The 22,548-nt window shown below is 41.7% G+C and overlaps 3 protein-coding genes and 1 long non-coding RNA gene across 11 annotated transcripts in view; 3 read left to right on the plus strand and 1 right to left on the minus strand.

Moving 5' to 3' along the window:
• The first annotated feature begins 331 nt into the window (after positions 1-331).
• slc35e3 (solute carrier family 35 member E3) lies at positions 332-5,330 on the plus strand. Of its 2 annotated transcripts, XM_042080074.1 has the most exons (6): positions 332-417; positions 668-1,104; positions 1,305-1,415; positions 2,228-2,386; positions 3,280-3,362; positions 4,348-5,330. In XM_042080074.1, the coding sequence occupies exons 2-6, from the start codon at positions 703-705 to the stop codon at positions 4,532-4,534; spliced, it is 942 nt and encodes a 313-aa protein (XP_041936008.1). In that variant the 5' UTR covers positions 332-417; positions 668-702; the 3' UTR covers positions 4,535-5,330. The 2 variants fall into 2 exon arrangements, with proteins under 2 accessions (XP_041936008.1, XP_041936007.1); XM_042080073.1 differs by having other exon boundaries at positions 336-1,104.
• Positions 5,331-7,647: 2,317 nt separating this feature from the next.
• On the plus strand, positions 7,648-14,454 carry mdm2 (MDM2 proto-oncogene). Of its 4 annotated transcripts, none has more exons than XM_042080046.1 (11): positions 7,648-7,988; positions 9,586-9,629; positions 9,727-9,801; positions 10,648-10,781; positions 11,263-11,321; positions 11,446-11,507; positions 11,796-11,853; positions 12,864-13,021; positions 13,166-13,168; positions 13,421-13,492; positions 13,636-14,454. In XM_042080046.1, the coding sequence occupies exons 1-11, from the start codon at positions 7,973-7,975 to the stop codon at positions 14,224-14,226; spliced, it is 1,272 nt and encodes a 423-aa protein (XP_041935980.1). In that variant the 5' UTR covers positions 7,648-7,972; the 3' UTR covers positions 14,227-14,454. The 4 variants fall into 4 exon arrangements, with proteins under 4 accessions (XP_041935980.1, XP_041935977.1, XP_041935979.1 ...); XM_042080043.1 differs by having other exon boundaries at positions 7,661-7,988; positions 13,166-13,315; XM_042080045.1 differs by lacking the exon at positions 7,648-7,988 and adding an exon at positions 8,034-8,055 and having other exon boundaries at positions 13,166-13,315.
• A 1,152-nt stretch (positions 14,455-15,606) lies between these two features.
• LOC121698207 lies at positions 15,607-16,206 on the plus strand. The gene is made up of 2 exons (XR_006026713.1): positions 15,607-15,817; positions 15,985-16,206. It is a non-coding gene; the product is annotated as an uncharacterized LOC121698207 (long non-coding RNA).
• A 1,735-nt stretch (positions 16,207-17,941) lies between these two features.
• Positions 17,942-22,548, minus strand: part of cpm (carboxypeptidase M) — a 40,199-nt gene continuing 35,592 nt past the window's right edge. For all 4 annotated transcript variants that reach the window (XM_042080048.1, XM_042080049.1, XM_042080051.1 and 1 more), the window contains one exon: positions 17,942-18,914. In XM_042080048.1, the coding sequence (XP_041935982.1) occupies positions 18,672-18,914 (243 nt within the window). In that variant the 3' untranslated portion in view covers positions 17,942-18,671. The remainder of the gene's footprint in view (positions 18,915-22,548) is intronic.

Raw genomic sequence — 22,548 nt, forward strand, 5'->3', positions numbered from 1 at the left:
CAAGGATTTAAATCTGTTTTATTTTTTTTATTTTATATAATCTAGAAGTGAGTAATGAGTGTTTTAGTCCTACACTCATGAAGGTGCATCTCATTTCTCTATTTGTTTATCCTCCCTTTCTTCTTTCCTTACTTCTGTCCTAGGCCCTCCTCCTAATTAATCTTGTGAAGGAATGTAAGGAGGATGGAGGAATCAAGGAGAAGGAGAGGCAGATATGAGAAATGAGATGTCCTGATAGTGCTACACAGTGCTCCTCTTCCACTTCGACTGAATGCTGCTGTTTTATTTAAGTCCGTCGGGGGCGATAGAGAGCACTGACGTGGCGTCGAGCGCCAGATTTGCTCTGGCCAGAAAGCGTCGCTTTTGTGATGTCACACCCTTGTGTTATGGAGAAAAAAAAGCTCACGCTTTTGAAAGGTAGTGTGTGCGCTTTGCTTTAGTCCAGAATGTGGGCCATTTTACAGTTCATTACGGCATAGGTAGCCGATAGCAGAGAACTTTGTAGAGAGGCCGTTGTTTTGCTGATGAGTGATATCTGCCAACCTCCAGTTAAGCATTTTCAAGTGTAGTCAGTTGCCTGGTTAGTAAGTCAGTCAGAGGTAACGTTAACTAGCCAAGTTATCTGCTTCATCCTCAGTCGACTCCTGAACCAACTTCTTTTTTACAGTCTATGCTTGAACCGTGTAGCCCCGATTCGGAACCATGGCTACACGTCTCACAGATCTACTTGGGAACACCCGGATCATTACCGGATTGCTGGTGAATTTATTCTCGTCCATATGTATCGTGTTCATCAACAAATGGATCTATGTGCATTACGGATTTCCCAACATGACTTTAACCCTCGTACATTTTGTGGTAACGTGGCTAGGGCTATACGTGTGCCAGAAAATGGACATATTCGCTCCCAAGAGTCTGCGACCGTCCAAAGTAATTCTCCTGGCACTCAGCTTTTGTGGATTCGTTGCCTTCACCAACCTCTCTCTCCAGAACAACACTATTGGCACGTATCAGCTCGCAAAAGCCATGACGACTCCTGTCATCATTGTCATACAAACGGTGTATTACAGAAAGACATTTTCCACGAAAATAAAGTTGACACTGGTAAGTACACCACCTCGATTTGAGAATGTGCCTGCCATAATCAGTGCGTGGCACTGCGTGCACATAATCATAATCGCTCTCCGCTAGGTGACGTTCGTCTTGATATGATGTTGTAAATCACAGATGTGAACGGTCATAAGTCATAGTTACTCAGCGGTTTTTTCTAATGGTTCTACTTATGTTTTCCTCTTTTTCATCAGGTTCCCATTACACTGGGGGTCATCCTGAATTCTTACTATGATGTCAGGTTCAATCTCATGGGCATGGTGTTTGCTACACTGGGTGTTTTGGTCACTTCACTTTATCAAGTGGTAAGTGGTGTGTGTTTTACTCCTGTGTCATGTCATCTAGGCCAACTGCCAGCCAATCAGTGGCTGGTGTTTCTCTGGCCCAGTAAGGCTAAGGTCAGGTGACAGGTCTGTTTAGGCCTCTTTACTATCACAGGGCAATATGCTGGCTTCAGATCCTTTCTAATGGTGTGTGAACTATTATCAACAGCTATAAGTTGCAACAGGCTCTGTGTGAACGCATTGACATGTATTCACTTGGGGGACGCGTTTATCCAAAGCGACTTACAGCAATAGAATAACATGTAGGCTATTAACAATTAAGCATTGTAACATTTAGGCTACAGCTACAGCAGTAGAATAACATTTAAGCTGCAGGCATGTTGTGAGTTATGACATGGTTCTCATGTTTCTTCTTCTCTTGTGCAATTTGCTAGACTCATCTGTTATCCATGTGTTACCTCCCTGCCGGGGGTTATTACTGTCCCCATTTCCCCATGTCTTTATCTCAAATGTGTTTTTTTTTTTAATCCATTTGCTAATTTTTCCTCCCTTAAGATTGCATATTATATTATTGCATTGCAATATTTGAAGATTGCATTATTTATATATATATATATTTATTATATATATATATATATATAAATAAAACATAAAAGCTTAACTTCATTGTTTAATGAAAAATACCTGAAAAGTCTGAGAGTGTGTGCCACAGTTCTCATGATACAGTGTTGCCAAAGTCCTTGAGCAAAGATCATCAGAGTAAAATAGTGAGAATACGTGAGGAATAATAAAATAATAACAATGTGAATTTCAACTCCCTTTCTCTTTGTAAGTGGGTGGGAGCAAAGCAGCACGAGCTGCAGGTGAACTCCATGCAGCTGCTGTACTACCAGGCCCCCATGTCCTCGGCTTTCCTGCTGCCTCTCTTGCCCTTCTTCGAGCCCCTCACTGGGGAGGGGGGCATCTTCGGCCCTTGGTCCCTGCAGGCTCTGGTGAGAGACTCCTTTATATTCCCCCGTCGTCAGCAGAGAGGAATTTCCTTTTCGGTCACACCTATCTACTCCAAACTTAATACACACCCCTGCATTGCACACAGAAACATGGACACAGAAGTGAAGGTTGCAGTAGAAATTAATCTATACTATAGTGTGTGTGTGTTTAAACACCTCATGAAATCACTGTGAAATAGACTCTGTGTGTACAGTAATGGGAACCACAGACCAATCTGGTGGTCGGGTGTGTGATCATTTCTGGCTGGGTCTATAAAAATCTGTAGCTCTGACGGACCTATGTCTGCTAGTTTAAGACTGATTCAGCATATTATATCAGCATCAGAGTTGTCATGAAAAAGGTTGCCCTGATTGGCGGTTTTGCTTGCCTACTTGTTGCTAAGAAGCACATTGTAATCACCAGATATACCCATAAGGAGATACAATCCTGGTAGTTAGCTGTTTGCCTCTGAATGAGGCACATTGATCTTGGAGAAATGCATTTTTGTTCTTCTGTGCCGTGTCAATCAGCATCGCAGTTTGTGCTCCGAAGTCTGCCTGGTTTGCTTTCTTCATAACATGGCAGGCAGAAAGACCATGATGTGTTAGTGATTGTGACGCTAGTGTTTGTATGTAAGAGGCTTTGACTGTGCAGTATGGCCTGGACAGATGGTGCAAAGCAAAGGGAAAGATTAGTCCCTTTTTCATCAACCACAATTCCGTGTGTGCGTGCATGCATGTGAACTTCTCCTTAATGTATTTTGAATTGACAAATTGATGGATTTGAATTGATGTTTGCAAATGAAGTCAGATTTAGAACACTGTGCTTTATCCATTATTTTCTTGTCACAGAATTCGCTGATTTTTTTTTTTTTCCAACTTTTCTCTTCATTCAGGCCATGGTGCTGTTATCAGGGCTGATTGCCTTCTTGGTGAACTTGTCCATTTACTGGATCATTGGGAACACCTCAGCTGTCACGTATCCTTGTTGTCCTTCCTCCCTGCATGTCTTTCACACAGTTTCTCACCTTTCCATTCACGACCAGTTATACTATCATTGTGACTTAAAACTGCTATTATTTGTAAACATATGGTAAACTTCTAAAGTTTTAAGTTTAAAGTTAATTCTAATTCAATGCAATCAACAGCTTTTTTTTCCTTCAGAATTTGATTCATTGTTTACCTTTAAAGTATTATCACCAGTACATGGCAAATAAGGTCACTGTGGTTCAACAAAGGCCTGGCCTCATTCAGAGCTGACAGTCATTTTGTGTAAACTAAATTAGTGTCAAATCTTATGTTATATTTGCTCAAATGCTTGAGCATCCAAGACTCTAATCAGGCAAATTACAGGCATTTCTCCGTATACTTTTTTTTTTTTTTTTTTTTACTTTCAGTTATACTGAAACAGTTATACTGCATTTGGTTTAGTTGTGTTAGGCCAAAATATAAAGTGAGCAATCAGGGAGAGCTTGACATTTGCTGTCATACTAGCAATCAGGGAGCACTGAGAAATGGACAAAAAGGATGTGGTTTCATTTGAAAATGGCTGTTATGTAGGAAGTTACACAAGCTTCCTCATTTGTGTTCATTTGTCTTTAGAAGTTATTTGAACAATGTCAGTACAAATGTGGTACATCATCAGCTATGTCTGGAACTATTTTAGACCGCACTGATTGTAGTGTTGGATTGGCAGGGCTTGGATGCTAGCCTACACTCTAGTGAATGACTGCATGATGATGTTTGTGAGTTTAATTTGAGCTGGCCCCATAACATCATGACAGATATATCATTGCTCTGTTCCACACAAATACTATGGTGTAGTCTATATGTACTCTCTGCCTATGTTGTCGGACTACCTATATTTACATTATTATGCCTTCACATTCTGAAGTCTTTCAGTCATTTTTGTTATGGGTAAGTGGATATTTGATAGGCTATTCCTTAACTGCCCACACTCTCAGCTATAACATGTTCGGGCACTTTAAGTTCTGCATCACGTTGCTGGGGGGCTACGTACTCTTCCAGGACCCTCTTTCTCTCAACCAGGGCTTGGGAATCGCCTGCACGCTGGTGGGCATCCTGTCCTACACCCATTTCAAGCTGGCCGAGCAGGAGGAAGGCAAGAGCCGGCTCGCTCAAAGGCCATAGGACACCTGGAACGCCAGTCACTGATCTTGCCACTGTGGTTGGCCAGTCTCCAGATTGCACACTCCCCCAGATAATGCACATTTAACAGGGGGTGAGGAAAGGAGCAGGATGAGGAGCATTGGCTGGGAGGTACAGAGAGAGAAGACCTTACGCTTGATAATTGGGATGGTTTTTGGGAGGTTTTGAACTTTTAATGAATGAAGTTTTACAGGTACAACAATGAATGGTAAGGTTTATATGCCTGGGGTGATGGTACTCCCAAATTTAAATTCACTTAAGAAGAATGTCAATCATGATGTGTGGAGGTTTTTCTTTATGCATCCGTACTATCATGAACCAATGCTTTCACTCAATGTGAACAATTTTCTTTTAAAGGAGCAGAATGTGTTTTTTCTTGTCAAATAATAAAATAGCTTCCAGACCAACTGCAATAATGTAACTCTGAAGGACCAGTACTGAAGCAGTGTTGCTGATTATTATTGTGCATTCTATGTGTCCTCATTCTTTGCTTCAGCTGTTATCAGTTCATATATGTTGACAGCTGAAAAACAAGTGTAATAAAATGCATGAAAACAGAGAAACAATATGCATAGAATACATAAACAATGATGAAGTAAACTTTTTTGCCTTCAGCATTACATCATGGCATGTCTTGAAGCATTTCTATTTTTTTGAGAGCAAATACAGTAAACTGCCCCTTTAATGTTGGACAGATGTTCAGAGTATTTCTTATGGTGTCATTATTTAATGATGTCTTTTCATACACTAAACTATACAATAAAAGTATTTTATTGAAGATCGACTCTGTTTATCGTTAGTTGACATTAAACTGATGGGATATGTGGACTCTGCTCCGTCTTCAGTCAGCATAGACTGACAAGTCTACTGAAGGCACAAGTCTCTACATGTCTTGTCTGAGGTCACTTGTACCCAATGATGCTTACTGCTTTGATCACTGTGATATCACTGGAGACCGTCTGTGTACACTATCAGCAGAATTCCTTTGTCAGGTGCTGGTCAGGCTACAGGTGAAAGGTTATTGTAAAAAAATGTTTTTGTTTTCTTTTGTGATGAATAAGAACCTAACAGTGCTTACATAGAACTTAGAGATTTTGAGAGTAGAGGATTTCCCATAAGGTAGACCAATAAGGTACCTTTAAACACACATGGTGAAGGAACTCTTAACTTGTCTTCTATTGTACATATTTCAGTTGCCCGTAAAGTGAAAGTTCTACTAAACAAATCAGAGACCTTAGTTTTGTAGTTCTACAAGTTCTATCAGGACTGATATATTGGATGGCTGAACTTCAAGGCTTGATATCTCTAAGACCTCTTTTTTTTGAATGCCAGAGATGATGCCAGTGTGTTGAACGTTTGATACAGATACTCTGTACTCAACATCAACAGCATTTTAGTTTGAGTGATCTGTGTGTGGTCATAGCTGACAGATCGACAAGTTGATTAAGTGCTTCTGTTTGCAACAGGAACTATAGCGGTTCTATAAAGTTATGTTTTACTCAGCATCTCTGCAGCGCTGTAAAACTGGCAGTGATGTTATGCAACATCAGCTTTACAGGATGATTACAATGTTCTTTCCCTTTCTGTCATGAATTGCAAGTAGGGATTTTTCAGATTTTGGAAGTAAACACTGAGGAATGTGCTATTGGAGCGTGTAGGCACCATTTGATGATACAGGGACACAGGAACTACTATTCTGGCCCAGGGGCCTGTCTGGTTCGAGGCCATCCTGGCGAGGTTCCTTAGGTGATGGGACGGAGAGGGGGTGAAAGAGGGTGGTGGCAGTGGAGTTTTACAGGTACAGCGTGTGCCCATACTGGCTGGCATACAGAGAGCCCAAGCTATGCTAACAAGTCTGTCTCTGTGTTTGTGTCCAAATTAATGCCCACGCATCAGGCAAAACCCCCCAGAGAGGGGAAGCAGAGGACAACTTTAGTGCCTGTAACGTAAACAGTAGCCTGCACTGAGGGTGTCTATACATTGGTGGATTCAGGTTATTTTTAGCTATTCAGTAGCTAAAATTGATTAAATGCAATGCATTATTAGGTTAAATCTATTTCATTACTTTAAAAGCTAACAAGTGATTAAGAGAATGAATAACTCCCTCAGAAGAGCTGAACAGTTCTTGACTAAGGTTATCAAGGATTTACAAAAGATCAAGATGTGCTGTCAACTGGGGTTAAAGGATATGCTTAATCTTGAGGATTTGACTTTTATCTTACTTCATTAAATAATGCTTATTTGGCTTGGGTGGCTCGTTTCAATGTGTTGCTAAGGAATGAGGATGTGTACACATGCCTAAACATGTCGAGACTAAAACCACGGAAAAGAACATCTTGGTCTAAAAGTAACTCTGAGTCATCGTTCTGAGAGAGGAGTGTTGCCAAAACTTACTCTGCCACAGACATGCAAAATTAAGTTTCACTGGACATCCAAGCACTGGTCAAAGTTGTAGATGTTCAATGTTTCAGACCAATGTACAGAATTTGCTTTTGCAAAATGCAATCGTCTATGTTATACAGAAGCTAAGTAATATGTATACATAACATCTTGAAGAAATGTAAGCTATAAGTAAGTCATGATGACTAGGATACATTTTGCTTACCCTAGGCCTACAACACAAATATCAACATCTTAATTATTGTATAATGATATAACTGTTAAAAAAAAGAAAAAAAAAGATAAGAGCTAGAACAAATCTGACAAGAGAAAACATGTCGACTCTCAGGTCGTTAGAAAAATCACATATTATGTGCTTACCAAAAGTGTAGAAATACGAACATTTCACTCTAACTCATTTCACACACTATGACCATGTTTGTTGCAGTCATTGATGACTAATTGTTTCCAGTAATTAGTTTGGGCTTGGGAAGATGTTGAGACATGTAGGCTATCAGGAGGACTGTAGTTCTAACTTGTCAATATAGTGTAACAAATGATTATAAAGCAGTTAATTGTAAAATGTGTTCCTTTTAGTAGCCTAGTCGGCCTAGATTCTTGGACTTTGCCTAATAGGCAAGGGTCATTATTTTGAATAAGATGGGGGTCGATGAGAGGGGACAAACAATAGCCTCTCATGAAAGTGAATAGGCTGTTTCCGATGGGTTTCTATTGAGTAGCCTAAGATTAAGCATAACTTGATCAGTTAGCCTCACATTTAGACTCAGTCAACAGGTTTATAAACATGCCATCCTAACAGTACCAACTCAGAAGAGGCAGACTACAGAGCTGAATGGTCACACGTGGAATTAACCCGGAGAACAATTATTAATCTTTCTTATTTAGCAAAATGTATACCTGTGCTGGATTATCTTAATTCTAGCTCACTCATCGTTGCATTGGAATACACGTGCATCTTTGAAAATTTGAAATCAACAACAACCGTTTGGGGGCAGCAGTCATCGTGACCTGAGCCTGCGCATGAGCTGTCTGAAAGGTAAGCGCAATTTAGCCTTCTAGTTAGCCTAAAAGATAAAGTTTATAACACTGGCATGTCCACCAAGGTACATTTTTTACGTTGTGCTGACAAATTGAATGTAACGTTACTGTGTTAATTTATGGTGACAAACTACCAAACCATCTGCTTAAGATGCAAATTTGAAAGGTTTGATTCATTCCAGTGTGCCTAGGCCTTGAAGCCGCGGACTTTCTTGAAAGCTAGCATCTCTAGGTCCCTGGAAGTCTGCTGAGTTACCTTACTGCTATCTTTAGGCTAAAATGCGTACATGCAAACTGTCCTCTTCTACAGTTACATATTAATTAGGTCCAAGTGTTGTGAATCATTTGTCAGCGTTATGAAATTATGTTAAAAGATAGTCAAGAAAAATTATAAACATTGAACTGATTTCGTTAACGTAAAGTTCAGACGACTGGCGCGCGAATATAGACGTACACATTCACTAAAGCAGGAATGCTAACGATATATTAGAATTCTAGACGAATGCAAGTTGGTAACATTTACTACATTTATTCAGCAAACTGAGAAGCATTAGTTAACTGTACATCATACGAGTATCCACCCAAATTACTACCACTACCTTCCAGTGTAACTTATTTGCGCTTCTTGTCGAGCAGCATATTTGTTCAGCGTTGCATGAATTTGTCGGGACAAATACATTCCCAATATAGAATCTATTATATCTAAAACATCATTGTGTGATACTACGGGCATCGATACACTAACTTTAGGTAACGTTTCTTTGATTTCTGTGTATCATTGGTAGCTACAAGTAGAACCTGTGTTAACTGCATGTCAGATGGTGAGATATGAATTGCGTAATTTTCTGTCCAAGTTTTTAACCATCATGTGAGCGTGAACTCAGCTGTTTGTAACGTTTTTTTAAACGACCGCAATTTAATCATTGGGAAATTAATCCGCGTGCAGATGATGGTGCTTCGTTGCTCATCTGGAAATAAATTAGTCTGAAAAATTTCAGAGCATCCTTGCAGTGGCCAGAGAAATATATCCAACATTATATTAGTTTCCAAATGGTCCGACATGTCAGCTGCTCGAAAGACTTGCCCGTTCTTTGTTTAGAGACGCGGTAAGATAGACGGCTTGTCCCCGTCAGTCAAACACATATTAGCCCTTACACAATAAAACTGCACGCGTCCGTGTTGTTGGTCTGGGACATGCCCGGGCATGTAGTGCTACAGTGCGTAGCCACTCCCGTGCACGACCGCTAGGTGAGTCAGCGTCGGGATGGAAGTAACGCTTTGAAATGTCAATTCAACCAACCCCGTCGCTGAACGCCCAATACTATCAACAGTCTACGAGATTCTAGCCCTGACATGTCTCACCAAGTCTATTTAAACCAGGAGCCGGCTGAATTGCGTTTCCCACTGCAAGCCCAGCCGAGCTGACAGCACTTTATGTATAGACAGATTTTAACTTATCTTATGTATATAATATAGAGATTATACTTATATTTATTTAGGTAAGTGCCTTTGTCTATGCTATTCTTCTTGCATTTTTTATGCTTTAATAATGAAACTGTTGAGTTTATATTAACCTATGTAAATATTCTATACAGATCAGCAAATTATGGCAGACATCACAGCTGATAATGAGAAATTGGTGAGTAAAAATAAAACAAACAAATTTTCAGATGTCATGCCCTAATAGATGAATGCCTTGTCTAAAACAAATGCATGTTTGTGTTTACTGTTTTGAGGTTCGACCAAATGTGCAGTTACAAACACTGCTAAAACAGGCAGGTGCCGATAAGGAGGTGTTCACAATGAAAGAGGTGAGTCTAAGGACAGCTACAGCTCATCTGGTACGAATGTCAATCAGCTGGCATTCTGGTTTTTATTGATGTTTATGAGCACATCTAAAGTGCATAGACTCCCTCCTTTCTTTAAGCATGACCATTTTTAGCTTTACTTTTGTGCACTATTTGACATGGGTATTAAGAACTAAATTTGTTTCCATTTATATAGTGGATTCTCTGAGACCACTGAGTGAATATGGGCTAGATTTGCTTTTCTGTGTTTCGAGTTAAAAATAAGTGCTTCTCATGTTTCATGGCCAATGCCTGAGAGTGGTTTGTGTTGTCAAACCAGTCTCATGTCTGCTCATATCATATCTTATGAACTGTGGTTAGTACACTATGTATGAAAATAAAACTTGACCAGGCATATAGCTGTGTCATTTTGCAGCATTAGCATTTTGATAAGCATCATCATTTTGATGTTAAAAGCATATTTTTTTCTAAATACTTCAGGTTCAGTCACAGTCCTGGTAGATTTGAATATAATTTGAATTCAGACTAAATGTTCTAGTCATTGCTGTGGGCTTGAGGGAAGCTTGTGTGAGTTAATGAGGAAGTGTTAGTCATCCCATACCACAATAGACACAGCCTTACATGTACTGGAGTGGTCGACAGTCTGTGGAATGTCTTACTCATCTGTGACCAGCTCTGGTCTCCTCATTGAACTGAGAAAAGACTCATGGTACCAATGTTAATTAATTGACTGGTTTGTAATCTGGGATCTGGGGTAGGGGTCATTATGCAAGCTCTTACAGGCTCATGGGAAGATTTGTGTTAGTTTGGGTTTGTGTTGTGACGGCTGTTTGTTTGTTTGTTTTTCAGGTGATGTACTACCTGGGTAAGTACATAGTGAGGAAGCAACTGTACGACCAGCAGCAGCAGCACATCGTGCGCTGTGGAGGGGACGCTCTCGGAGTCGTGCTGGGAGTCCAAACGTTCTCCGTGAAAGAGCCACGGTATTCAAAGACACATGTGTACATTAGTGTAGACATTCTCTCTCTCTCTCTCTCTCACTCACTCACTCACTCACTCACTCACACACAAACACACACACACACACAGAGGGACATGTGTTGGGGAACAGCTGGGCTGTTGATTAGGCCTCTAGGGAATTTAGGGGCGTGGCAGATCGAAGCATAGCTGGCTCACAGGTGTTGGTCTCTGTGCACACAGCTGTGCTCTGCTGTGTATCCTGAAACCACCGTGCTTTCTCTTCCTGCATGGGTTCACATAGCTCACTCACTGAGTTATTATAGTAAATAAAAGTGTTTTGGAAGCAGCGCTGATGTATTCATATCCGTTTAGGCTTAGTGTCTCCTGTGTTATCTCTTAATCTGCTGTAATTGCAATAAAGTTCAGATAAGCAAATGATCATTCAACTGAAACTGAAAGCGCTTAGCTGTTCTAACCTTATCTGTTGTTACATTCACTCTCCAGAGTCCTGTTTGCAATGATTACAAAAAACCTAACTGCAGTAAAAACCTCAGCTACAACAGGTATAGCCGTTTTTACATACTTTTGCGGTACACAATTTAATATCTACCTGAAGCTTGGGAGCAGTTTGAAGTTCAGGTGCTGCATGGCAATACATCCATTCATGACTTCTTCTTTTCCATGTAGAATCTCAACCTGCACTTTCTCAACAAGACAGCCAGAGTGAACCAGAAGTGGGCAGATCAGAGGTAAACAGATCTCCTTGTCCATAGAGGGTGAAATTAAAGCCTTGCTTTTGTCCAAAGACCATATGGAGTCTTCATTTTGTATGTCTGTGTGAGAGTATGCGTACAGGTGAAGGATGATTTTAAAAATCTGACTGGTGAACTAGTTGTAGAAGTTCTTTCCTGTTGTTTCTGTAGAGTAGTTTAAGAGTGAGCCCTTGCTGTGTGTGAAGGAAGGAAAAAAGAGCTGTTTATTATGGGTGAAACGCTGTGCTGTTTGATGTTTTAAAGGGCCCTTTATTATTTTTACAGGACTCAGACTCAAATGCAACTACCTCATCACGGAGAAGAAGACGAAGCAGTGACCCTGGTGAGACACACAAAAGCTGCCACCTAGTCAGTCTCTTGTTATCCTCAAGTGCTAGCAAATGTCATGCCCGAGCGTGGGCTGATATAGGGGAGCATCACTGTCCTTCGGTTTTGGTTAATGCAAACTGACTAATTGTAAAGGAATCAAATAGTAAGGATGTTAGTTCTGTTCAGAGGCAGACCGTTGCTGAGGTCATTCACCAGCTCTGCTGTAATATAGCCATCCAGAGGCAGAGTGCCTTTAGTCTGTGAGGAAAAGAGAACCTTTAGCACCACTGAAGAATACCATTACTGATGGCTAGTCAAAATGGAAGCAGGAAAGGTAGATGTAGACATTTTGCCACATCTTGTTGCTTCTTTCTTCCCCTTTTTTCTTTGATGGGATGAAAAGACTCAATCTGTGTTTTGGAAAACCCCTTAGCTCTTAATGCTCATCACGACTTGGCCTGTTTTTTTCTCTCCCTGCACTGTGCTGTATACTTATCTCCCCCCATATGCCTTGTCACAATTAGCGTAGAAGAACATTTTAGTCTGGAGGCACACCAGAATGTGTTCAGATGACTGCCATCCACAATGGGGCCCATTCTGTGGCCCTGCAGTGCACACAATGAGTGACTGTTTTGTGCCATGATGCCGCCACAGCAGAAGCAGCATGAATTATTGATGTGTGCCATCAAAACATGGGTTGTTGCCTTTAAATAAAAACTGCACCTCAGGCTGAAGGCCACTCACAGGAATTACTGTGCTGATACATTCTCAAGGGCACAGTGTTACAGAAAATAAGCTTATGATGGCCTTGATTTGGTACATTAGTGGAAGGGCTTGAAATACAGTGTGACTTGCCGAAAGGATGGTGGAAGTTTTTTGATTCACCAGCGAACAAACAAAAGATTATGTGAGTTTATATGCTGTGAATAATGATGGTAGTGGAACGTTCAATATAGTGTTTTGATGGTGTGTTTAACACAGACACACTTATTTAAAGTCACCCATTTTCTGTCCTCTCTGCAGCGGGGTCGTCTACACAGGACGAACCACGCGAGCGAAGGAAGCGACACAAGTCAGACAGCCTCTCTCTGACTTTTGACGACAGTCTGTCCTGGTGTGTGATTGGCGGTCTCCGTGGCAACAGAAGAAGCAGCGAGTCTTCGGACTCCCACAGTAACACTGTGAGTAGCAGCATAAGTGCAGAAGTGTTATTTCCTCTGTTGTGTGTGTGTGTGTGTGTGTGTGTGTGTGTGTGTGTGTGTGTGTGTGTGTACACACACATATGAAACTCTTTACTGACCAGCATCTCTTTTGTTCCCCAACAGGAAGTAGGTATATCTGTTAGTGACGAGTCAGACGAGAGCCTCAGCGAAGACTCAGACTCCGACAACTTCAGCGTGGAGTTTGAGGTCGAGTCCATCGACTCGGATGCATACAGCGAACACGACGAGGCATCCGTGACGGGCGAGGATGAGGTCTCAGAAAGTGCTCCCACCCCTCAGATGAAAGCCCTGTCCAGCTCCTGCCTGCCCCAGATGCCCAGTCTCACTCTCCCCATCTCCTTCTCTCTGCCTTTGCAGGTCTATGAAGTCACCATCTTTGGACCCGAGGAGGAAGACGAGTTTGATGAGGACACAGAGATCACTGAGGCTGTATGTTCTTTTGCTTTTAGTTCTTGTTCTTATTACATAGATGGTCTTATGTGTGTGAAATTGGTTTTGTATGCAAAGCTTGGTTCTTATTTTGGATACTTAACAAGTGTCTAATAATGATTCCTGATGATGTTCTGTATCAGGACTATTGGAAATGCCCCAAATGCGATGAGCTTAACCCACCTCTGCCCCGTAACTGCAACCGCTGCTGGACACTGCGGATTGATTGGCTCCCTGAAACCAACAACACAGCCGCTGCCACACCTGCAATCGACCCAGCCTCTGACGCCAAGCCCCTGCCCCCAAAACCCACCCCGACGGACTCCGAGGAGGGTCTGGACGTACCCGACGGCAAGCGCGCCCCACCTCGCTCACCCCCCACCAAAGAGGATCCCTCGGTGACTGCACCGTTGCCATCGTCCCTTCCAGACTCACAGAGCTCGGCCTGTTCCCAGCCGTCCACGTCCTCAGCAGCTAGCGGCAGCGTGCCCTCCAGCCAGGAGGAGGCGCCAGAGCTGGAGCGTTTCAACAGCCTGGAGGCCTTCCTGCCCGCCAGCTGCCTGGAGCCCTGTGTCATCTGCCAGAGCCGGCCCAAGAACGGCTGCATTGTGCACGGGCGCACTGGCCACCTCATGGCCTGCTACACCTGCGCCAAGAAGCTCAAAAACCGCAACAAGCTGTGCCCGGTGTGCCGTGAGCCCATCCAGTCAGTCGTGCTCACCTACGTCAGCTGAGGCCAACACACACACACACACACACACACACATGTACACACACATAGCACATTCACAAGTTAAACGGGGTGTTTTTTTGTTTTTGTTTTTTTTTTTCACAAGGTTTCTATAATTCTATAATCTATAATTGTTATAGGTGGACTGGATCTGATGAAAGTGTGATAGTAAATTGTTATATTTACAATTGTTATATTGTTATGTCAAATAAATTAATGGATTTGGCATGGATATGCAATGTTGTACAAGTGCTATCAATGCTGTGCCTAGTGTGGAATACTCACAAGCCAAACCCTTCTGCTAGCATATATAACCTTCAAGACCAGTTCTATGCTAGAAACACTGACACATTTGGTGCCCAGACTGTGTTACAAAAACAAGTTCTTTAAGAATGAGGGGTTGGGTGCCGTAGCGAAACGGAGGAGCTACTCTGCTCTGACACGTTGGCTGAAGAGCACTCGTTTATTGGCGTTGCCGTGTGTTGGTAGATCCTTGTGCATGTGTTGCCTAGAGAGTGCTCTTGTCACTAAGGAGCCCACTTTTTCATTAAGTCTCAGGATACATGCCTCGGCCTGCTCTGTCAGGACCCCCCTCATAGCAACACACACACACTCACACAACCGCATTATTGCTAATACCCAAAACTCCTTTGTCTTTGAGAAAACACTGAGCACTTTAGCTGATGAGTTTCTGGAGAGAGTACATGTAGCAGAATGCATATAGACCCTTTCAACAATAAAAACAAAAACAATGCTTGAATGTTCTATTTGGTTCCCAATCTACTTCCTCTGCATTAAGATAACATATGGAGTGTTAAAAAGGAAGTCTTGTGGGGCCAACTATGATGCTGATAATGGAACTCTCTTCTATAAGGAGACTTTTTCTCTTCTGTCTGTGTGTTTTGTCAATGTGGTGTGGGCATTGAGGTGATCTTGAAGAAATGTATATGTTCTCAATTAATCATTTGAATTGTGTGGTTTTAGGAGTTTACTGGTATTTTGCTTTGGATTTGTTTTTTATTAATATCACTGGGGATTTTGGGAGTTTTTAAATGTGCTTAGTTGTTTGCACATGTCTTTGTTTTGTTTGCTTTATCGTCATGTCTTGTAAGCAGTGGCCACCAGTGGGGTATATTACGAAGCACGTTCGACATATCTAGGCTATATAGACATATCGAGGCTTCACAAAGCCTTGACTCAGGGGTATACGTTAAGTGATACTACGATAGCAGTTATGTGATATATTTGTCAAACTAGGCTTTCAGCTCTGATCTCTGCGCGTTCTCGGTGTTGGGATGACGTTGGCCAATCGTGAAACGTGGAGAAGCACAAGACCGCCTCTATTTAAAAACAATTACTTCCGCATTCATGAGCGATATCTTAATCTACACTGCGGTAATTTTTTGTGTCTAACCTATAACATCAGATAAATCAATTTTCATCAGTTGTTGTATGGTATGCACGTATGTAGTGGAATATTTGCACGCACAGCACTAAAGCGCATTAGAGATTAATAGTGTTAGATTAATTAAATGTTAGTAGAGGCGGAGCTCCACCTGTAAGATATATGACAGAATCCTACACGTGAGAACTTAGTTTTTAAGACAATTGATTGGTCAGTGGGCGGTAGATTACACGATTTGAGCTATAATTTAGCACATAACCTCCTCCCGACCAGGTTTGGTTGACAGCATAAGATACCATGGTGATATAGCGACACTAAAACAGACCCACTTTCGTGTCAGCATACCCTGGCTTTGAGCGCAACATACCTCGCTAACCCACTAATCGAGATTCGTAGTATACCCCACAGGCAGTTAAATTACTTCTGTTTAATTTTCTTGCCATTTGCATCTAATTTCCATAAATGTCTCTCCATGTATTGAATGTAGTTATGTAGGCTAGAGGGAACTCTGTCAACATGCACTGAAACATAAATTTCACTCTGCATAGTAAAATGGCTCTGTCCGAATACACGACTGAACTTTTTTGGGGCTGTACATTTTTTATTTATTTATTTATTATTATTTGTTTTTTGTTTTTTTCCAGATTTTGATAAACCAAATATTTTTGTGAAATGCAAGCTGAACTCCTGAGGGCAACACATCTGACTTTTCCCATACTCTACAACAGAGAACAAAATCTTTTCTGAACTTAAATTCGCAAATGTTCTTCAAAACATTCAAAATGATGTTGATATGCTGACTTTTTATATGCTTCAGTCATTATGACCCATTTTAAATCCACATGCAGCTACTCACAGTGGATATGAGTGAGCTAAGGGGTACTACAGTTTGATATGCAGGTATTTACTCATCATGGCTTTTAATAGTTAAGAGTATGCTGTTACCAGCCATACTACTTTTCCATTGTTTCAGTTCTCAGAGATTATACAACTGAATGTGTCTGGTAAAACAAAACAGGCTGTGGTATTACTGCAAGCCTTTAAAACTGATGTGTGTTACTGAGGTGGGGTCAGCACTGGTATCATTACTGTAAGTTCTTAAGATAAGTGACGTTTTTTGTTAATGTAGACCTATGTTTCATGACCATCTGCATAACTGGAATTTGGTTTCACTTTGGTTGATATTGCATGACGGGAGAGTGTCTGTAGTTGCCTGACTGCTCTTGTAGATTTTGTAGACTACAGTATGGGACTAACTTCATAAATGATGAGCACAGCACACACACACAAACACTGTCAGATTTTATTGGCAGAGGCACAACTGCAACATAGCTGTAATTCACAAGCTATGGGATGAGGTAGAACAGTGTGTTTGATAACCTGCACTTGTTTCTGGCCCATGTGTACAGCACAAGCATGCCCCCAGGATTGTCCACAGCAAGATTTCAGTTGATCCTAAATTCACTGGGATGTTCATAAAACTAGACACTCAGGTTTTAGACACCTACAGTACAGATTCTAATCCTTCAAGGCGGCTTGAACGCTGTGATGAACAGCTAGCAGTGTGTGGCATCACCTTAAGATTTCATGCGAACATCCCCATGTTAAACATGTAACAGAAATGGCTAGGTAAGGAGAAAACGAGAACCATATCCACTTCTGTATTTCTGTGGTGGTCCTGGTTATATGAACTCAGCATTCAGCAATATTCAGTTAAGAAACTATGAAATAAGTATAACCGTGGAGTCCTCCCAGGGAAGGGAAGTTCCACCCATCTATTTATGTCTTAACAAGGCTGAATACGAACATACCTGGTAAGATTTATACAGACAGGCCTACAAAGCACATTGGCAGGGTGTCTTCAGTTGGTGTCATCTGACAAATCTATAAGCTTGCAAATAACATACTGCCATGATAAAAGGCATTCTGGTACACCATATATATAAAAAGCCTTTTGATATTGTGTTATTCTTTCAGATTGAAACTTAAAACTATAGATATTGCCACTTATTGTCGCCATATAAAATGTGTTTAATACTTCAACAATCTTCAGAGGATTTGATGCTAGCATGACTTCCCCATTCAAGAGCACTGGGAAAACAGGTTTTGAGGCTGAAAACAAGATTTGATTCTTGCCAAATCGACTCCCTAGTTTGCATTGAGGGTGTAGTATTTAGACAGAATATGAGCTGAGGATATGAAAATCTCAAGAGCTCCCTCTAGTGGATCAATACAGCATTAGTGTGACAATATGTTTTTATCAATATCTTTGTGTGTGCCAGCCATCCCAGGGTCTTTTTTTTGTGTATGTGTGTGTGTGTGTGTGTGTGTGTGTTTATGTGTGTTTTATGACATTACAATTTACTGAACATGTTCTAAGGGAGCCCATATATGGAATGTAATGTTTTCTCAACCATGTGGTTAAGAATCAGAGCACATTCCTTTCAAATACCTTCACTATAATTGTGGCTTGTGGAGTGATAAAGACTGGAGCGACTTTGGAATCCAGCTGATAGGCGAGAGAAGAGTCTCTGCTCTCCCTCCTGAGTTTCCATACATGTTTGGGCTTTTGTCGTCTCGCTGGCTTAACACTGATGCGTATCCCAGAGTCAAGTGTCGTGTTTATGTTTAGGCGACAACTTCTTATCTCAACGCACACGATAAGAAATGCCTCCGATTTCTTCACAGTGCAGAAAGCCTGTTGATGTGTTCATATCAACCGTAAATTCCGAAAAGCCACTGTTTGCTCTCACATTCGCAGATGAAAGTTTTATCTTGACTCTGAAGAGCAAGGTTTTTTTTTTCCTTCTTCTTTTTCTTTTTTTTTTCTTCTTCTTTTGAGGCACTTAGAAATCCTCTGAGCCGTCTATCCTGGGCTCACACCTGCTTAGCTTCGCACCAAAGCTGAGGTAAGCCCAACATAAGTGTATGTGTAACCTACTTAATAACCATAAACAAATATCAACTTAAAATGGGCCACATGGCTTTGCAAGGTCAAATGGTGAGTAAAAGAAAAAGTCTTAAGTCTTTTGCCTCATCTGATCTCACATTAGCAATGAAAGGAGTAGGAGAGGCAGGAGGAGTGTCAGGCCAGGTGTGGCCAGCAGGACGGGGCTGTGGCTGTCCTGTGGTTGCAGTCCCCCGGTGGAGCAGGGCTTGGTGGGAAAGGCGGGGGTGCCTGCGTTGATACGCTGGAGCCAGAAGTCGTGCTTCAAGGCCGAGAAGTTTTCTGGCCCGTAGGGGACAGACAGGGTCTCGATCAGCGTCTCGTGTCCAGGAAAGGTCACCTGTATGGGTAGAAGTGAATGGCCACATGAGTTGCATTCTATTTCGGAACACCAAACATTAACCACTAAACCCACTTTTAAGGATGATGCAATGCAGTGCCTAACCCTTGACTTTGAACTTGACTGAGGATGACTCTGCAAAGCTGTACACTTTTCTGATCAATGTACCATACATGCCTTGTTGCTCACAAGAGAGCACCTACATGTATGTGACGCAAAGACGGACTGAAGCACAAGTCAGGGTGCAAAAGTGAACTGAAGGACCACCACAATCTGTGCAACAAAATCTGATGTGGATATTTCTTTACACAGATATTTCTTTATGTATTTTACAATGTTTTTATGCTTTTCATCTTCTTGTTCAGACCCCAGAAAGACTATAGCTAGCACAGATGTGTACTTAATGGGAGTCTTACATACAACACACACAAACACATTGCTGAATCAGACATGCTGCAGGACATATGCACTATGTTTTCATAAAACCGCGGTCGCTTTTCTGCTTTGAGTTGAACCTTTTTCAAAAAAACGCAAGGTGCAGCAGGTGGACAAAATGTGAGGCGCTCTGGGCACGTAAGCAGCGTGTAAAACTGACCAGGCATACAAAAACGTACTGCCTATATACAAACGCTTACTGCCCATACAAAACAACAGAATTAAGATGCCTCTCTCACTGCAAAACCAGTGTTCTTTGTGATCGCGGTTGAGAGGACACAGGGGCTTTTTTTTGACCAGCCATTTTTCTCCCCTTCACAAGGCTGTCAGCTAAAACCCCTGAAGCAACGCTTACGGTGCTGTAGGGACTACCCTTTTATGACTTCAAAGCTTACACACACCTGCTACCTCTTATGTTGGTTGTCATTGGGCTGTTTTATAGCTTGTAATAGTTGCTCCAGCTCAGTTTGAAAGACAGCCTGCCATTACTTAGACACTTTATGAGTATAGGCTGATAACCCCACACCAGCGTGACGACTCCCCACTGTGGGAGATTGAAGAAGAGATGCATGTTCTTTGCTGATATTGACAGAAATACCTTTGCAGATATTGACAGAAATACCTCTGTATACCTTTTGGGTGGGAGTTAATTTTGAATTTGATACCAGCAACATGTTTCAAAAAAAGTTGGGAGGGGGGTAACAAAATGCTGGAAAAGTTGTGTAATGATAAAGAAAACAAAAGGAAGAATGTTTCACAACTAATTAGGATAACTGGGAACACAACTGAGTATGAAAAAGAGCATCCCAAAGAGGCAGGGTCTCTTAGAAGTAAGTCACTCTGTGTAAACCTGTGTGCACAAATGATGAAACAATGTCATTTTAATGCTTCTTAACGTGAAATTGTGACGTATTCCGGGAGTTCATCATCTACAAGACATAATATTATTAAAACATTAAGAGAATCCAGAGAAATCTTTGCAAACAAGGGAAGCTAAAAAACAAATTGGATGGCCGTGGTCTTTTGGACCTGCATCAACACCAGACCTTTTTCCAGATCTGTCATTGTATGGGCTCAGGAAAACCTCTGATAACCATTATCTATGTGCCCAGTTTGATACTCAACTCAAAAACTGCAGCCAAAATTGTAACAGCTAAAATTGTATTGAGACATGATACAGAAAATACAACCCTCTTATCTGGGCCTGAGCTTGTTAAAAATGGACTGAGGTAATGTGAAAAGAGGTCCTGTGGTTAGACCAATCAAAGTTTGCCATTCTTTTGGAAATTATGGACTCATCTGGGCTAAAGAGGAGAGGGCCTATCCAAGTATCCAACCTATCCAACTTGTTTTAGTGCTCAGTTCGAAACCCAACATCTATGACGATGTGGAGGAGCATTAGTGCCTACAGTATGGGCATCTTGCACATTTGGCAAAGCACAATCAATTCTGAATGATGTATACAGGTTTTGAGCAACATATACACTGCCATCCAGGCAATGTCTTTTCCAGGGACGACCTTGACTATTTCAAGAAAACAATGCCAAAATGAATTCTGCACTTATTTAAATAGTATTTTTCCACAGAGGAAGAGTCCAGGTGCTAAGATGGCCTGTCTGCATAATGGAATGAAAAGCATGACTAAGAAAACCGCATACTGTTGAGCAACTGAAATCCTATATCGGGGAGTAATGGGACAACATTTCATTCTCAAAACGGTAGCAAATGGTCTCCTCAGTTCCTAAACATTTACAGAATTGTGTTAAATGAAGAGATGAAGCAGCACAGTGGTAAACATGCTCCCGTCCCAACTTTTTTTGAAACATGTTGCTGGCATCAAATTCAAAATTAACATATACTTTCCATGAAATAGTCCACATTTTCATTTTCAACATTTGATATGTTGTCTATGTCCTTGACTTGTATATTATGACATTCTGTTTTTATTTGCATTTTACACAACGTCCCAACTTTTTCTGATTTGAGGTTGTACAATATATGCTCTCTACTGAGTAATTTTGAGCCTTATATATGTATATATATATATATCTGTGTGTGTGTGTGTGTGTGAAAAAAAAGAATTGAAATCGTGTGGACCATTTATGAGCAGGACGCCTATGTATTTACTCCCCTGGAAACGTTCCTACATCCTGCTTATTTGTTTGTCTGTCTCTTAAGCTCTTTACTACGAGTCCAGTCGAGGGCCTCGGAACACACAGGACATGTGTCACGTAGGAAGACTGCCCTCAAGGCATTCAGCAGAACGTCCAGGAAGCTTGAGACGGGGACCAGCGCTCAAAATGCTCAGCAGCGGTCCTGCAAGGCTGTGTAAAGTAAGGTAAACATTTATTTATAAAGCACATTTTCTAGCACAAAAGGCCAGTCAAAGCGCTTTACACAGCTCGTTTAGTGGGTCTGTAGTCTGTACCACAGCCTTGAGGTCAAATCTTGAACTTGAAAAAAAAACATGCAGACACACTGACCCTAAATGGGGTGAGGTGGGATTGGGGCAAAAGCACCCATATGGCCATAATCCTCCGGTCTCCATTAGACAGGCCATGACCCTACTGTGTGCTAATCTGGTTTCTAAGGTCATCACACAGGCCCTGGACTGTGTGTTCACAGGACTCATCTCTTGTGCAGTGGAACTGCTAATAATGATGGCGGATTCACACTTTGGGAAAGTTTCCTCCTCAGTAACCAGGTTTATTTGAACTGCTATAACAACCAATTTCCCATTGCCCATTTGGACAGTGTCATTTAGTCTGTGTGCATGCTGTGTGCATGCGAGTGTGTGTGTGTGTGTGTGTGTGTGTGTGTGTGTATGTGTGTGTGTGTTTGTACAGCACACTGATCAACTCTGAGGGCTTTTGAGTCTGCGAGCGATTCCGCAGCTCCACACATTTCATTACTCCTCGCCGAGGTCCATTTCCTGGGCTAAAGTGGGAGAAAATGAGTTGATTCTTCACGGTACCATGCACATTCCTCTGCCGTTTGTTTGCCAAATCCCTGGGCCAAGGCGAAATCCCACGGCGTGACGTCCCCACAGACCAGCAACACACACACAGACACACACACACACACACAGCGAGGAAGAGACAGCAGCACAGCCAGACTGCCCCCAGACTCAATGGACCCAAGCTTTCCCTCCCTAATCTCTCCCGCTCTCTCTCTTCTCTCTCTCTCTCTTCCTCTCTCT

This window comes from Alosa sapidissima, chromosome 23 (genome assembly GCF_018492685.1).
Source record: "Alosa sapidissima isolate fAloSap1 chromosome 23, fAloSap1.pri, whole genome shotgun sequence".
Taxonomy (NCBI): Eukaryota; Metazoa; Chordata; class Actinopteri; order Clupeiformes; family Clupeidae; genus Alosa; species Alosa sapidissima.